An 18168-nucleotide genomic window follows, 5' to 3' on the forward strand; every position below is an offset into this window, starting at 1 on the left:
CATACACAAATAGGAGATCCCCCAGATAGGCGTTAGCCTTTGGGTAATCCTGAAATAAAGATTATTATATCACACCCGGCTGCGTACCTAGTACAGTACCCATTGGTACTCACATACTCGAATGCGTACTGTAGCTGAAACTGCATATTTAGGATTTCACTGCCCACGGCTGTCCCGTGCATGCGATCAGTGGCCATCCAAAATGGCGTCCAGAAATTTGAATTTTCAAATCTGGTACGTCCGTCGTACCTGAAAAATAGCATCGTTTTAGAGTATTTCGATTGCTTTCAGACCCGTTTTCAGCGTTAATCGTAACTTTCCCGCAGAAAAAATTGGTGTTTGGGCGAGGAGAAAGAACGGCCTTCTTCCTGACATCGCACTCGAGAAAATCCGAAAGTGTTCCGTCTTTCTTGAGGTCGCGCATGGCGGAAATGTAGTTCCACGAAGATGTTGTGATTGTCTACAATACCGACGTCTCTGTAGACCTTCGTGGAGTTTTCTGAGCCTGCTGGGCAGTTTTGTAGGCTGCTCCTGGCCTTTTTTAGCCCCTTTGTTCATGACTTGTTGAGTCCCACGCAGCGGAACTTGGTCCCGTGCGATATCTTTAGTGGGCAGTCATGGACGAACATTTGTCCATTTTGGACTCAGTATGTCGTGTTGGTGGTGCCAAGTTCACTAATCTAGGCCACAGCATGCGCTATAGCACTCAGCAATATAAAGAGCAATTAAAACAAGTTCACCAGATCGACATCACAGAAGACAAACCTGATACACACCCTAAATACATATGTTCGCTATGCCAACGTGCACTGGCAAGGAATGCATCTGGCACACAGCATTGTGGAGGTGGTTGTGGGTCACCAGTCACATGGGAAGGTCACAAACGTGCTGGTTGCACTGTCTGTAAGTTGTATCAACAACGCTCAAAGGGTGGAAGGCCGCCGAAGAAAAAGACCAAATTGCGCGGCGGAGCCTTACCAGACACGGGAACCAGCCAGGCTACGGCAGTACCAACGCAGGTAAGTGTGGTCAAATTTGGATGTGCAAAAAGCAACATGTCAGAGCCTAATCATGGATGTAATGCTTTTTATATTAATTCTCTGTCTTCATAACAGGTCCCAGCCCCAGCCGCGGGGATCGAGACTCGCACCGTCGAACAGCCGGCATCATTAACGCGTGGTGCAGCTACAGCTGAACAGACTACCAGTGCCGAACAGTCTGTATCACAATCACAGAACACAACAGCAGCCACACCAGCTCCCTGTGCGCAGCAGTCCGTATCGGCTACGCCCAGTACAACCGTTGTCGGTGAAACAACAGCAGACACTCAGGTATACAAGCAGAAATTGATGAAACAAAATTGGGAATGAACACACATGCGCGCACACACACACACACACACACACACACATGCGTGCACACACACACACGCACACACATGCAAACACGAACACACACAACACAGTGTTCAACGGCAGCAGACATACATCAAAATCAATGCTTGTAGGCACCTATACAAAAGAAGTGAATTCAGTCGAGTCCTACGCATGCAGATAACCATTCTCAGCAGTAGTATGGTACAGCATTCCATGAAACACAACTGTGTATACTACTATTATATCTGTGCAGATCTTTGAAACGGCCACGGCAAGCAGTACCTCACAGCAGCAGCTGCCAGCACCACATGAGCCCGAGATATCTATCGACACACGCGCATCAGTATCCACACAGGTGCGTATCTCTGTTATAGAGCAGTCTGTGTATCCAATCCAACCAGGTCTTAAAACTAAAACAGCAATTGTCAGATTAGATAGTGGAGATATTACAGAAAAGAAATGAGCTTCGCAATGGACTGAATATAAAGAAAGGGAATGATAGAGCAAAATGGACTGCATGTGGCAAAATTCCTTGCCAACCACAGTAGTCAACAGCGTGGTGGTTCTACTTGTTTATTGGCGTCGTTGCAGGTGTCTACACCACTAACCCAGCAAGGACTGACACGTCCGGTCACCAAATCGGCTACAATCGCTCAAGTCCTGGACGCATCACCATCCAAGCTCCGCGGTGATACTGCTGACAGGCTGCTTGGCCACCTGGTTTCCGCTCGTTCTGACTCAGGGAAGCTGGAGGTGAAGCAAAGTGAGCGTGGCAGACCGCAGGTATATCAAAGGCTTACATTCGCTGACACATCCTCCGAGGCAGCCAGTGAACGTACGAAGAGACGGCGAACAGCAGAACTGAGGTCGCTCACTGAGTCTGTATGTGGTGGAAGTGCCGGCGCCAGTGCCCAGACTGTAGCAATTCTTCGCAGGATGAGCAGCGACGAGCAGATGGATCTCCTCAGAGAGGCTGGGTTGGCACCACATTCGCCCGAGGCTGGAATTGGCTTGGCCATCAAAGCCGACCTCATGCTCCCGTGGAATCAACTCAGGAAGCTGCGGCAATGGCTTAAGCAGTGTGGAGTGAAGTTCGAGTCAGAACGCAAGATGCGAACAACACTAGCAGCAGCCCTTCCACCCTACACGGCCAAGGACGTGCCAATGGTGGTGAAAAAGCAGATCGCGCTGGCACCGGTGGTGTACATGCCCAGCTTGGAGGTAGTCATCAACCACTACCTCCAGCTATACAAGGATCGTGGGCTACTGACATGGCACGATGGTGCAATACCGGAGAGCGAGGTTTGGATAAAGCTGGGCGGGGACCATGGCGGTGACTCGTTCAAGTTCTCCATGCAAGTAGCCAACCTGCAGCACCCCAACTCGCCGGACAACACCGTACCGCTGTGTGTATTCCACGCAAAGGACACGCCAGCGAATCTGGAAACTGCACTTGGTATGTACCGCGATGACGTCTTGCACCTTATCTCACATGGCAAATGGGAGGGGAAGCGGCTCGTCCTCTTCATCTTCGGAGACTACGAGTTTCAGTGTAGTATGTACGGGTTGTCGGGACCAAGTGGCCTACGTCCGTGCTTACATTGCCACTGCAAGAAGAAATCTATGGAGACGCCAGTATTGCAGAGAGAGCCTGAGGACAGTGTACCCCGCTCCCTGGCCACCCTCAGTAGCAACCTGCTGGAATTCATCGCAGACGGGGAGAGATTACCAAACGCCAAGTTACACAACAACGTCATTCGTCCGGCAATCCTTCCTGTGCCACTACCCAACGTCATCGTGCCAGTCCTCCACCTGGACTTGGGCATATTTGCCTGGATGTTCGATGCAATGCTGAAGGATCTGCGTGAGCTGGACAAGCTCTTGGCCAGCAAGGCCCAGTCTGCTGCTGGAGATAGCGACGCTTTCGGACGGCTATCTGGCCTCTATCGCGACCATCACGACGCAGAAGAGCAGATAGCAGCAGCGTCGGAACAGGCCTCTGGTTACCAGCAGCAGCTGAACTACGTAGCACTGCATGCCCACAACCAGGGTGTTACTGGCGGTAACTTAGAGTTCGTGTGTGAGCAGATCAGAGCGGAGTGGCAGAAGGCCAATGACACAGTCGTGGAGATGACAAAGGCAAAGGAGGGCATCTCGCAGCAGATACTTGCCGCAACTGCTGAAAAAGACATATGTGGGCCTTGTGAATCGGCAGTCGAACCTGTGCTGCAATCCCACAACATCAAGCGCCAGGTGTACCACGGAGGTGCATTTATCGGAAACCACGTGCACCGCGCACTTCAGCCCGCTGTCCTGCAGTCGATTGCTGCTGCTCCCATCTCAGTAATTCAGGAACGCTGTCCCGACCTGATGGATGATGCCAGCGTTGTCCAGTTGCGTTACATGAAGCTGCTGGACGAGTACAGGAAGTGTACTTCTGCCTTTGGCCATTGCAGGAAGGTAAACATAACTCAATATAACTATTTATTCCCTGGGAGCTTTTTCGTCTGTTCCAAGCCATCAAATTCCATTATCCACATGATTCCACTTTCGATGCAGGTACTCTGAATTTGATTATGAATATTTGATCCAGAGCTGATATTTAATATGTGCTGTTTATTCCAGGTCACACGAGCAGAGGTTGAAGAGCTGGAATCCAACATCAGGACCTTCCTCAAGTCAGCACGGAAGGAGGTGGTCGATCGAGGGCTTGGCCACATAACGCCGAAGCTTCATCTTCTGGAGAGCCACACCGCTCCGGCAATGGAGAGGCTCGGAGTAGGGCTCGGTTTGCTGGCCGAGCAAGGAGCAGAGAGCATCCATGCAGAGTTTAACACTCTTGAGCGAAGATACCGCCAGATTCCTGCTCTTCTGCAGAGGCTGAAAGCTATGGCTGAGCAGCATCTGTCCCGAACCTTGCCTCAAGCCATTCACCGTCCCACGACAAAACGTCGCCAGTCGACATGATCTCTGGCAAGTATCGTGAGTAACCAACTTTATTTGCTCTCTCTCTCTCTCTCCTGAACTCGAGTGGATTTCTTTTTCTGCGGCGCAACTCTTCATAGGAATGTACTCGGGTGTGCAGTCTCTCTACCTACTGTTTGCTTTCTTCATCTTTCTGCTCTACAGGCACACAGCTACTTGACCACTTGCCTCGTCATCGAGATCGCGATGCACCGTCAATACTCAACAAAGAACTGAACAAGAACTTCTTGAAGAAAGCTTTGTTGTTTGAACGAACAACAACTGATCTTGAACTTTTTTTAGTTGAAGTTTCCAGCTCGCGCTGCTTTGATCTATTTGGGTTTTACCTGCTTTGCCGTATGTTTTTATCATTATTCCCTCTGTTTTCTAATAATTCCACTGGTATTGGCAATTTCCTGTGTAAAATCGCATAAACGCGATTTTCGACAAAAATCGCCGCCATATTGTTAGATGGCCGCGTACGAACAGCCGTGTGCCGTCGCCAGCCCCCCCCAGGCCCTCCTTCGGCCAGCTGGCTTGGGATTGTGGGAGGGGGTCTATGTGGAGGGGCTAGTGACAACAATGAATTCCTTACATATGCAATTCCATCTATGTATAAGCAGAAAATTTCGTCGGTCAATATTTTCGTCCAACTCCAAAGAAAGGGAGTTCGTCCGGTTGTAAATTTCGTCCATGGATCATAAGAGTGTGTTGAAAAGCTGGACAAATTAATATTGGTCCAGCATTTAATTTAGTCCAACAGCTCGTTGGACGAAAAAGACGAAATTAAATTCCAGACGAATATTTCTGCTTGTACAGTATAGTACGCATCCAAGTTGACCTACCATGAAGAATGACAAGGCCGAGGGTAAGCACAAACAGAAACTTACCATTCTTCTTCTAAAGCTTGTCCTTATCGTGTCCTCGTGAGAAAAATGGCTAGCTTTGATTTGGGCGTTTGTGAAGGTGACTTGGAAGATCAAGAGCTTTTAGAGGCTGCTGCAAATTATTTCAATTTGTTATCACCCAGCGAACTAGCCGAAGTGTCTGATTTTTCTTTATCATCAACCGCAACTGCAACTTTGTCGAATGGCGAAGTACTGGAGAAGACCACCACGGAAAAACGTGTAACATCCGAGCCAAGTATTGTAGAAGAAACGTCTCAACGATTTGTGGAAGTGTCGGAGGATGAGATCGACAGAATCCGAGAAAGCCGTGTTTCAACCAACACGAAGCGAGCCACCAACGTGTCTCGGATGTTTGGTGTACAGTCTATAAGAAAAAATGTGATCTGAAAACCATCTCAGCTACCAACCTTGCCTCAATCCTAAAGCATGCGTATGTGGAAATCAGGCAGATCAACAAGCTTTCGTACTCCAAGAACAGTTTGCTGCAATTCCGCAGTGCTATTCACCGCCAGCTACAAGACCTCAAGCGTAACATTATTACTAATAATAATAATAATATCTTTATTAGGATGACTCAAAGGCCTATCGAGGGGTTCACCGCGTTGAATGGCTGTGGTATGACAAAGCAAAGAGGCAACCATTGTGTGTGTGGGTGGGTGTGGGGGGGGGGGGGGGGGGAGCATCGAACTATGCACAGTGAAGGGATAATTGTATGTACATAACCAAGGAAAGTGTATACCGGACAAAGTTGCCATTTTGGGAGCAACGGATTCAACCTATACTCTGATCTAGAATTCACCGAAGCCAACCAAGTCCTAGATTGCTACTTGAAGCAGATGAAGCGCGACGGCATGGCAACCCCGATTCTACACAAGCCACCAATCTCCGACGAAGACAAAGACAAAATCTACAGACATCTAGAAGACTGGAAAAACAACCCCGAGCATCTCACCTACCTTGTCTGGTTCGTCATCACATATCACTTCTGTCTCAGGGGACGGTTCAGAAATACAAGCGCCTAACAGCTTACTTGCAGCCTAGCGAGCAAGATAAGATTGCTACAGCTCGCCTGCTCGATGCGGAGGTTGAAAAAGCTCTGCAGGAGTCAACTCCGGCTGAATTGGAAGCCTTGGAAAGGCCACAAGTACCACCAGCAGTACCACCAGCAGTACCACCAGCAGGCAGGCACAGTGGGTTGGTCAAAGACCATGATTGAGATACGAGAGGTACCTGGTTCAAGTCCTGCCTGGGAGCGGTTTTTCCAGCCGTGCTGCTACCCACAGTCAACTGGGAACTTGTGGCCAGGCACAAGGGGTACATGGATGCAGCTAATGGGGTCGCTTTCGGCACTTGTGCCAGTGGTTGTGAGACTTACCCACTCACCCCCACCGTTAGGCGCTGCATCTGCCGCTAGGGTTTATCGGGTGTTAGCGGCCGTCGTGAGTTCCCTTCGGGAACGGATACGATAATTTACTTACTTACTTACCACCAGCCTCGCCAGCCTCATCGTGTGTCACTTCGGAGAACAGCGCAAAGTTCATCTTCTCCAGAAACTTTGCAGGCGCTGTTAACCCTTTAAGGGGGGACGGGAGGTTCGCTGGCCATATTGCGGTGCCCGTTATAAATTCGCTTGAATCTCAGCACTCAAACATCAGAATTCCTTCAAATTTTCAGTATATGTTCCTTGACATCCACTGACGACATTGCAACCAAGAACTGTGGAAAGTATACTGGTATCATGGAGAAATGCAGGAAAGCAATTTTGGAAAAAATGCGATAGCCGGGCATGATTTCTGCGCAGTTTTTCTCAAACATGGTCACTTGAAGATAAACACATAACACTGCAAAATGATCAGGTACCAAGGGGCTAGGGCTGTTGCCTAAGCACAATGCGATTACAGTTCCCATGGTGTGCCACTGCAGCCTTGAAATAACAATGCACGTGCGCAAGATAACTTGACTGAAGTTCAAGGTCCATTATTTTGTTTCTAACAGAAGATCTTGTGTCCTAAGAAGGCAACGGATCTAGAATGGACCGTACAGAACCAGAAAATATATACTTTTACATACAAGATATGTACAGCATTTCTAAAAAACTGCGCGGAGTGCCCATAATACCCCTAAAATCAGTGAAAAATGCACCTAAAAATTACATAAAAAGGACTGATAGTGGAGTGCTACTGAAATATTTTCACATATCTGACCTGAAGTTGCCATTCAGAAACCACCTTTGTCATATGTAGTGCCCTCTTTCTCAATAGTGGTCTCCTGCCAGCCTTTCCTCTGCCTCCTTCTCCTTTTCCTGCTCTCCTTTTCCACTGCTGATGACTTGCGGAGGGACTTCTTCACACGCCATTGGTCTTCTAGCTCAAGCGCTGCCTTCGTGTGATTGCCATCAATGCATCCACACTCTTTCAGCACACTGAGCAAGGTGATAGCGCCGTTGTTGAAGTTGAGCACTGCCAAACTACTTGCCAGCTGAACGGTGTCGACGGAGCAGAAGCCTTCCTTCGGACACATTCTCCAAATGACGTTGTTGAACGCCTCGTTCGCATTCTGCGTTGCACCCATCTGGCAGCGCTCCAGCAGACTTCGTTCGGACAGCTGCATGTAGATGGGCTTCACGACTTCGAACACAGCCTTTGGGAGAGGGTTCTTATGAGGCCTCCGCGTGTGCCCACAGACCGCTGCCAAATATCGCACGCAGCTTCACTCTCCATACCGGGTGCAGATGCCGCTGTGTTTATGCTGCACTTCTGATTATCCAGCCAGGTTGAAAAGGCTTCCTCCGTGATTGCACCACTTCGCTTCTTCTCAGTCCAGATCTTACATTCGTGACAGTATCGACCCTTCACTGTGATGTCCAGTACACGGCCGCTCTGGAAGGAGATGCACGCGAACACACCATACAGCGACGAATATCCCCTGCGCATCCAAGTGCCGTCGAACGTCACTGCGACGTAGGTGGAATCTGTCATGGCACGCAACTCAGCTGCGGATTGAACCATGTCAGTTTCAGCTAGCTTTACGGCTGCAGCAAGGACAACTTCCTGGTGGCTGCGGTACGCTTTCTCCGTTACAGGAGCAGGAAAATTCATTACGCCGCAAAACTTTCGGAGTCCACCATGGCCACGTCCAATGCATCGCATCGCCAGTACAGATCGTCAATTCAGATCATAGCTCCTGCAAATTTTCTTGCTCAGAGACGTACTTCCACTGTGTCCACACAAAGCGCATTGAAGTCGCAGGGTCGATCCAAGTCCAGTGTCATGACAGTTACTGACGATCATGTCTCCCTTCGTGCACTTCCTACAGACAGTAAATTGATCCATCAGTTCCTGGAGACACTGTAAATCCACGATCTTGTAGCCAGAGACAGACTCCTCAACATCAGGATAGAATGCATCATCATCATACTCCTGGCAGCTATCACTGGACGACTCGTCTGAATCACTGTCACTCGAGCACACAAGCTCAGATTCAAATTCCATGACCATATCACTAAGCCATTTTGGCCTCGACGAAATCTTCCGAGAGGAAGCGCTCTGCGCCGCTTCAACGGTGCCTTCTTCCACAACTGGTACAGAGCTTGACTGCTTTGGGGCGTAGTATCTCCTTTTCTTCCTCCTATGGCCACTTCCAGAGCTGCTGGTGCTTCTCTTTCGGTTCCCCATGTAAAATTGTTCACTTTCACGATCACAAACAAAAAAACAAAGATTTTTTCCTTCGCGTACGCGCGTGGGCGTCGTGGCGCTGCAGAACGTCATACGCGATCAAGGAAGCACGTGGCAGCTCTCCATGACTACAAAAACAGAAGCCAGGGTCGCTTACCTGGCGAAGTTGAATCAAAAACGCTTGATTTTGGACTAAACCAAAATCACAAAATTAGGCAATTGTAAACATTTGAGTATTTACATTTGAAATTTATCTCGACATACTTTAGCTCATAACTCCACTTCTACTAAACCGATTACGCTCAAATTTGAAATTCTGGCGCTTCAAATATCCTAAGACAAGATTCCATAGCAAAAAGTTCAAAACTCAGAAATTCATTTTTTGACCCTCTGAACCTCCCGTCCCCCCTTAAGAGCCGCCCCATACTTGAATGCGTCGTAAACGACGCATTCAAATGCAAAACTTCAAAAGATCGTAACTCAGTCCAATCTCGCTCAAATCCAGTGATCGAAATATCGAGGGCGAAGAGAAAACTCTCACCTGTCGGGAAAAACAATCCGCGAAGCGCTGCGAGCTACGGTTCCTGAGATAAATCACTCGTAAGTTGAGCCGCGATCGCGGCAATTTCAAAAGCGCGCAGTGCGACTTTAGTATTGAGAATTTTGAGACTTTTCGTCACTCTGGTTTACTCGAATTTGCACGGGTTTCACTGTTGATATTGTCAAGAGTACACAGCGAAAAATTGGAACTCCACGATTGAGCAAAATGAAATATCTGGAGCGGGACGCAATTGGACGCATTTGGGGCATTTTTCGTACTGTCGCTGCGATCTAGCGCTGGATAGACGGTGTGCTGGCGATCATGATCGACCTCATTCTCTTCCTCTCGCGGAGACCTTTCCAGGAAGCCCTAGATTGTGAGGATTGAGTGAGTAGAACTGAAGCTATGATCCAAGGAACACGAAAAAATGCAGAATTTTGAAATTTTCCTGTGGCTCTTAAAGGGTTAACATCCACGTTCATGATGTCTAAGCCTGTGAGCAGCGCTAATTCTATATATACAGTGCAGTATATTGCTTCATTTTCATCATCTTCTCTTCTATCTCTATTTCCTGGGACTCTTTTACATTGATGTCCTTTCACTTCTGCTTAGACTTCAATTAAAACAATTCGAAGCTTTGAATATTTCTGTTCCGCGAATGATGTGTCAGACGGGGGTGAATGGGTGTGGCATCGGAGAGGGTCTCCACAAAATGTGATGTCCTATTCAGTTCACAGGTTCAAATCTACTACATGTACAGTAGTGGGTAGTACTACAATTGTAGTATCATGCTTATGTTTATGGACTCGATGTACACATGTAGCATGTGATAAGCAGGATATGACGGTCGTACGTGTTAGGTTCGTACTTCGTAGGGTCATATGTGATAAGTAGAATATGGTACGCTTTCCAACGGCCAAAGAGAGTTGGAAAGCTTGTGTCTTTGTGGGTAACTTGAACATTCGGGGCTCATGTAAAATCGCACTGATTTTGGGATTTCCCTGCAACTTTGTGCTCCAGCAAAAATGTTGTGCTTGACCGCATTCCTGTCACTTCGCAGTGGCTTTTCGTTGGTGCAGTTTGTATCCCACCCTCCCACCCCTGACTTCTGGGTATGTGTTTATCGATATAATCTTATCGGCTTTCTTATTGGCCTTGTGGCTGTGGCAGTTACGACTGCTTTTCTTTTTTAGTCAAAAAACGTAGGGGTGGTGTGTGCGTCGCGGGCCTTTGTATGGTTACGTACAGCTTCAGATTGTATAGCTAGTGCCAGGGGAGTTCATGAATCTGCATGGGAAGAATACTACTGTATTGTGATTGAACTGAAGCTGGATGATGACCGTGTGGTGAGTGTGTGGGTTTTTCAAGATACTTTATTAGCTTGGACGGGTGTTGTTACATTCATTGTAACATCTTGTCGTTTCTGTGTGCTTTGCTGTGCGACTAGCAGCAGTATCTTGTGCTTATTTTTCTTATCTCTATGCATCCAATTATGAAAAAAAAATCAGGAAGAGGATATAATATCAATAAATAAAGCCATTGCCGAGCCACCGTGCTCACAGCAGAGACTTCTGTGTGTGTTATTGTCGTGAAAGTGGACCACAAAGACCACCCTCGTAGCTCGGGTGATACCGTACCCTCATATCAATCCCTTCTGCTTCGCAGTCGGGATTGATATGCCGGCATTTTCGGTAGATCTACAATCCGCGAACCCAACACTTTGTTTGGGCTTGTGATGCAGCATCAGTTTGGGGGAAACGGAGCACTTGGCCGTTGTGTATCAAAATTGAGAGCAGAAAAACTTCCCAAACAAGAACGTCACTTCCGCATTCCATGGGTTAGCTTCTTGTTGAGTAGTTTATGAATTGTTTACCATGGCAGACTCGATCAAGTCTCTTATTGAGTATTTTCCTGTCCCTCCAGGAAATCCCGATTCCACGGACGCAACAAATTTCGCGATTTTGGCCCAAACCCGCGATTTTCTGAAAAATCCGCGATTTCCGCGTTTTTTGTTGTTTTCTGCACTTCTTTTGACATTTTTCTGCACTTTTCACACAGTGCTTTCCATGATCCTGTACATACATGTAGGTTGTTTCCACAGTACGCAAATAGCGATTCTAAGGATACAACAAATTTTGTGATTTGGCCCAAATCCGCAATTTTCTGCCAATAATTCCGCGAGTTCCTGGCAAGTTCCGCACTTTTCGCCGCATTTTTTGTTGTTTTCTGCCGCAATTTCTTGCACAAGTTTTCGAGGATTTTTTCCGCAAATTCCCGCAGGGACAGATTTTCTGATTGCCTGGTTTTGACGGCGTGTGCTGAGGATTACAAAAAAGTGAGCATTTTCCGAGCATTTTCAGCAAGGTTTACGAGAAATTCCCAAAAGCATTTTCGGCAAAGTTTCGGGCATATTACACCGGGCCCTACATTTTTTGTAGGCTACGATCGAGCTGGGCCGCCGAATATTTTCACGAGTGCGTTAGCACGCGTAGATCTACGCGTGCACGAGGTCGCCGCCAAGATCCTAGTTGTAGCATCAGCGAGGTGGCCGACACGTTCCACTCCATTGTCACCGATCCCAACCGTCCTGAACAACTCTGTACCCCGCACGATCCCGCTGGACCCGTCTCCTTGACCGAACTTGATCCTGTGACTCCTGCTGACGTCCGACGTCTCCTTGAGAAGTTGGATGCGCGGAAAGCCACAGGTAGTGACGGCATACCGGGCTCTCTGCTACAGCAGTGTGCTGACTTGCTTTCTTATTCTCTTGCTGTGCTGTTCTGCACCTCGCTGAGGACAGGAACCATTCCATCTGCATTTAAATTGGCGTCTGTCGTGCCACTGTACAAGGCCGGTGACCCATCAGTCCCCACCAACTATAGACCTGTATCCCTTCTCCCAATAGTGTCCAAGTTGCTGGAGAGGGTAGTGCAACACCAGTTAGTTCGTCATTTGGACTTGACCCAGGCATTACCCGAAACACAATTTGCCTTCCGCAAGAAATGTTCCACGGAAGACGCCCTCTGTGTGCTGACTGATAATCTGCAGAAGGCGAGAGACAGTGGCAAGACCACAGGGCTGTGCCTATTAGACATGTCGAAGGCGTTTGATAAAGTGCACCACGACAAGTTAATTCAAGACCTCCTTGCGGTTGGAATTTCTGGAAAAGCCCTTAGTTGGTTCGTCGACTACTTGTCCGGCCGCAAGCAGCAGATCCTCATCTCGCCTTCAACCAGCCCTGCTCTGGCTTGCACCTGCGGAGTGCCCCAAGGCTCTGTTCTCGGCCCTGTCCTCTTCAGTCTATACACACGAGATGTCCCATTGGTTTCCTCGCCTGTGCCAAGTGTACAATTTGCAGATGACATAGCCCTGTACGACTCCCAGGCCTCAGCGGCGGAAGCGTCCAGAACCCTCACCACAGCGGCAACTGCTCTGGCCGGTTGGCTGAAGTCCCGAGGCCTCATCTTGAACGCCACCAAGAGCCAGGTTCTGACTATCTCTCCCCAGCAGCATGTACAGGAAGTAACAGTCAAAAGCGGCGACTGTCTCCTCCCCTCAGCGTCTTCTGCGCGCTACCTCGGCGTTCACCTTGACAATCGCCTAGATTGGGACACCCATGTAAACTATGTGGTCACCAAGGTTGCCAAGAAAATTGGCGCCTTGTGGCGGGCACGCCGAAGCCTATCAAGACGCTCTCGTCAGGTGTATGTGAAGGCGGTCATAATGCCCGACCTGCTTTATGGCTCCTGCTGTTTTTCAGCCGCAATGCGAGAGGGTCAACTGAAACGACTGCAAACCACGCAAAACAGAGCCATCCGCTGTATCGATGGCAACCCGCCCCGGACAGCCATGCAGCCGCTGCTCACTGCCCACTCCCTGTACCGTGTCAGCGAGCTCTACAGGCAGAAAATATTGATCACCATCTGGCGGTGCATCCACGCCCGCACCAGCCCTGTGCTCGCCCAGCTTCTGACCCCGGCACAAGGCACCCCTACCCGCCATCAGCAGTCAAATGGCCTACTAAGCCAGGCAAACCGTAGCCGCCGCGGTCAGCGGAGATTTTCTGTTGCTGGTGCTCTGCTGTGGAACGCTCTCCCTGGTGAGGTCCGCACAATTACCTGGCTACCTGAGTTTAAGCATGCATGTGTACCATACGCCTGTAGGGAGTAGTTCGAGTTGCTGCTGATCGCTCTGCTCTCCCTCCCCGTGCAGTTCAGTAACCCGCACGTAGTATCACAGATACATCGTATTCTCTCTCTCCCCCGTTTACCCGCAGTTATTAGTATCCTATTCTCTTACTATGTGCTTCCATAGCTTTTACTATGTTCTTCCATAGCCACTTCTAGGCTAAGCCTTCGCCGTCATTTTATTGGGTCGTCATCCCGTTTGAATGTGCGAAGTGAAATAAAAACCAACCAACCAACCAACAGGCCGCGAGGGAAAACCGCAGGAGATCCCCTCGACAGGCCCAAAGCCTTTGGGAAATCCTTTTAAAATTAATAATAAAAATACAAATACAAAATATAAGGCCGAGGGACACGGTCGGTAATACCGCGTACCGGTACTGTGTCTGTGAGTTAGGCCTCGACCAAATATGTTTGCGCATATTTCCGCATATTTTGTGAGACAGTTCACATATGGCATATTGAGCGACAAAGGGAATATTGGAATGAAGCCAGCATATAATTCAAATATTCTGAAGAAAATGAGGACAAAACATTCATATTATGGACAAAATGCGTTCAGAAATGCCTTTTATGGATGAATTTGGAATGGGTGAGGCGTTTGCTACATTTCCCCATGGATGAACACTATCGCTACGGTTGCTGGGGACACACCCCAGCCATACTATTCCGGATGTGTTTTGATTTGCACCATATAGCATGATAGCCGTGAAGCCGATGAATATTCCAAGGTTGTAATTTTACTGAAATGATCTACACTTTCTGCTTATGTCGAGCATATTTTGGCATATTTTGGCATATCTTTTTGCATATCGGACGTTTTCCCTGATATGCGACGAGCATAATATGCTCTTTTTTTTTAGCATATTTGGTCGAGGCCTACTGTGAGTAGAGTCTACGAATAAGAATGGTATAATCCATTCCCGTATATCACGTGATTGTCGCCTTGGAGTTGACCAATGACCTCCAACCTGTGTCGTTGTATGATGTCGCTAAGCGTTTGCAATGTGTGGATCCACATAAAGCCACCGGAAGTGATGGAATCCCAGGTATTGTGTTGAAACGTTGCTCGGATACCCTCTCCCCATACCTGATGAAGATCGTCAACTTATCTCTTGCGTCTGGTATAGTGCCATCAACTTTCAAACATTCTCTTATCAGCCCATTGTATAAGAATGGCGACCCACTGTCAGCTCGTAACTATCGGCCCGTCTCGCTACTGCCTATTGTTTCTCGCATACTGGAACACTTTGTCAAGAAACAGCTGACAACTTTCCTAGATGATCACTCCTTGTTACCTTCAAGTCAATTTGCACACCGAAGAAATCACTCAACAGAAGATGCTCTTATCCTTGCCTCCAACCGCTGGAAATTGGCCAAATCGGAACGAAAACACACCGGGGTAGTAATGGTAGATCTATCGAAGGCATTTGATAGAGTCCAGCATGCCAGGCTTGTGCAAGTGCTGTTTGACCTTGGCATTTGTGACACACCACTGGAATGGTTCCTCAGTTATCTCTCGGAGCGGCAGCAGTGTGTACGGGTGGAACACTCAGTTTCGCAATATGTTGGATGCTCCCGAGGAGTGCCTCAAGGCAGCGTTCTGGGCCCTCTTCTTTTTGTAGTGTACACCAGTGATATGTCGTCAGTTCTACCAGGTAGTGTATGCCACCAGGAATTCGCTGATGATGTGGCTCTGGACTACTCTGACTATCAGCCTGATTTAGTGTGCTCTGTTCTCTCTAACGCTGTAACACGACTCGCTGAGTACTTGGACAACATTGGTCTGCTATTAAATGCCAGTAAAACCCAAGTTATGTTTGTGAGACCCCGTGGGTGTCTGGATGGACCATCTGAAGTGAAGTGTGGTACCACAGTGCTTGATGTTACTCCAGTCACGAAGTATCTCGGTGTCATGCTTGATGACCAACTGTCCTGGAAGCCCCAAGTGGACTCTATTGCCAGCAAGACTGCTACTACAATCGGGCAGCTCTGGCGCCATGGACGGTGCCTTTCACTCAATGCCCGCCGGGCCTGGTACATGAGTATGATCCAGTCTGTTCTCTGCTATGCCTCAAACTGTTTCTTTCCCGCTCTATCCAAACTGCTGCTACATCGACTGCTACGCACTGCTAAGTCTGGCATACGAGCCATCTTCCAACTCCCCAGAAGGACCCCCACTGCTCCCCTATTTGTCAGACTATCAATGCCTCAGCTCCACCAGCTGTACGTGCAACGTCTGCTTCTCTTCGTCTTCCGCTGCCTTCATGGCAGAGCCAGCTCACTGTTCCAATCCTACTACTCCCTCATTGCCACGGATGTGGACAGAAGTTGTGTCACGCGTGGTCAGGTCAGCCAGCTGCTCAGAGTGCCGTTCCTACCTGGTCCCTCAGGCCGTAGCTCTATCGCCTTTGTTGGCAGTACCACATGGAACTCTCTCCCTGCTGATATTCGCGCTTGCGACGTACGCCATACGTTTCAAGCATTGCTGTCTGGCTATGACCTTATCTCCCTCCTCAACTAGCTCTCCGATGTTGTGCCTACTATGTCTTCTTCACAGATTCTGCCTGAACAGATGCTCATCAATTATGTTCTTGTCCTCTATCCTAGTCCAAATCCTGCCTTGCCCATGCATGAAATGCCCGTACTAAATAGTCTATAGAACAAGAATATTGGATATCATACTTCTCTCATCAACTATGATAATACCCATTTCATAACCCCCCCCCCCTTCATAAAATTAATACCTACTGTTTTCTTTCCTTTCATTTCATCTTCTTTTTCGTTCCTTTCTTCTTCATACACATTTTAAACATTTTCATCATATTGTGAGAGCCGTGGGCCAATAGCCCCGGTGAGAAGGCAGTCTTGCCTGTTCATATGGTGAAGTAAAATAAAGAAACAACAACAACAACAGATCAAACAGCGCGGGCTGGAAAGCGCGGTCCTGCCTGAGTCAAAGCCAAGGTGATGGAACTGAATCCACTGCCCGTCGTCAGGTGACGACGGGCCGGGGCATGAACGGATTCCACTGCCCGTCGTCAAGTGATGACGGGCAGGAACGAATTCCACTGCCCGTCATCACTTGACGACGGGCAGGAACGGATTCCGGAATTCCACTGCCCGTCGGGCAGTAGCCACTGGACTGACTCTCTACTTCAAGGTCTTTCATTGGTTACTAATAAAATAACTAAAGCAGAAGAGCGACTGTTTGCAACCACAACTGTCATCATGGCGCTCCAACATTTGATCTGGAACTGGGAGAAAAGAAGCCCCTTTGTTGAACGATATTGGCGATGTGAATGAGCTCCTCCGAAAAGTTGAGAAAGAGACTGAAACTTTTATTGCGGAGTCGCTCGCGAAGGAGATCTTGGACGAGCCGGATGAGCCTCAACCAAAGCGCGCAATGCTCAGCAACCTGCAGGATCCTCGCAATTTGCCGAGGTTTCCGATCAAGACGTGGGAAAAATCCGTAGGAACAGAACAGCCAGAATGCCCGATGCCCAGTCGACAATGTCAATGGCACCGCGAGAAAAAAAGCACTATTGACTACTAGTACATGTACTACAAAAAACTGTGTGTGTGACCAGAAAACAATCACAAAACACAATGCAGGTGTGTCTGTCATTTTATCTCTTTATTTGGCTTGGGTGCACACGGGAAACACGTTCCTCATACTCGGCCAGTACCGCGCGCTGTTCATCCAGCCATTGCCGCTATCGCGGCGCGGGCTGGATTCCGCGGTACTGCCCTCGTACTCGTGCAGGAACCTGTACTTTATCATGTTTATCCCATGTAGTGATGTACTGTCCTGAGCGTGACCACTGGTGACCAGCACTAACATCTCCCTTATTGGCGTTACCCGGGGAATATTCGTGACCCCAGGGCGCGGGGAATATTATGGACCCCAGCCGGGGATATTGCAATATTCCCCGCTGGGGTCAAAAAATATTTGACTCCGATCAAGACGTGGGAAAAATCCGTAGGAACAGAACAGCCAGAATGCCTGGCATGGGGATATCGCTCGTTATCCCCCATGGTACGAAACGATTTGGGCCACCATAATATCACCCAAGTACGAGGGTGATACCTTCCGAGCTAGGAGCTAGCTAGAGCTGGAGGGATGATATCATTATGACTATGAGGGTGGTACGGTATCACCCGAGGACGCGGGTCCTACTACATCTAGGTTTTGCAGTCGTTCTTGTACAACCCCGCCCCCCCCCCCCCCATTTTCCGATGCCTATTAATAGTTGCAACGCTGACGCCGAGACCTCTGGTCGGTTGAGTTGCTCCCAGCACATCGGCACGTACGTCGTCCCTACATAACCAGTCCCTTCGCTCTGGCATCTTTCCTGCTGCCTACAAACAATACATGCCCATGCCTGCCCCTATTGGCCTATGTTTTGTCTTTTTCCTCGCTTCTTTTTGTTGCATTTCGGGGATTGATGCAACTGTGTCCTGAATACATCATGTGCCACAATTACCACGGTACAGCATACCAAAAACGAGATGCTGCCT

At 48.6% G+C, this 18168-nt stretch overlaps 1 protein-coding gene across 1 annotated transcript; it reads left to right on the forward strand.

Annotated features, from left to right (window-relative positions):
* Positions 1-1112: 1112 nt before the first annotated feature.
* On the forward strand, positions 1113-4632 carry LOC135823361 (uncharacterized). The gene is made up of 4 exons (XM_065336214.1): positions 1113-1331; positions 1630-1731; positions 1968-3836; positions 4002-4632. The coding sequence occupies exons 3-4, from the start codon at positions 2313-2315 to the stop codon at positions 4341-4343; spliced, it is 1866 nt and encodes a 621-aa protein (XP_065192286.1). The 5' UTR covers positions 1113-1331; positions 1630-1731; positions 1968-2312; the 3' UTR covers positions 4344-4632.
* Positions 4633-18168: the final 13536 nt, after the last annotated feature.

The sequence above is a fragment of the Sycon ciliatum genome, chromosome 8 (genome assembly GCF_964019385.1).
Source record: "Sycon ciliatum chromosome 8, ocSycCili1.1, whole genome shotgun sequence".
NCBI lineage: Eukaryota > Metazoa > Porifera > Calcarea > Leucosolenida > Sycettidae > Sycon > Sycon ciliatum.

Bases quoted from the DNA above. Each gene is read 5' to 3' on its own strand.
- LOC135823361 (XM_065336214.1), top strand. From the start codon at position 2,313: ATGAGCAGCGACGAGCAGATGGATCTCCTCAGAGAGGCTGGGTTGGCA. The intron at 3,837-4,001 runs GTAAACATAACT...TGTTTATTCCAG, and splicing joins CCTTTGGCCATTGCAGGAAG to GTCACACGAGCAGAGGTTGA.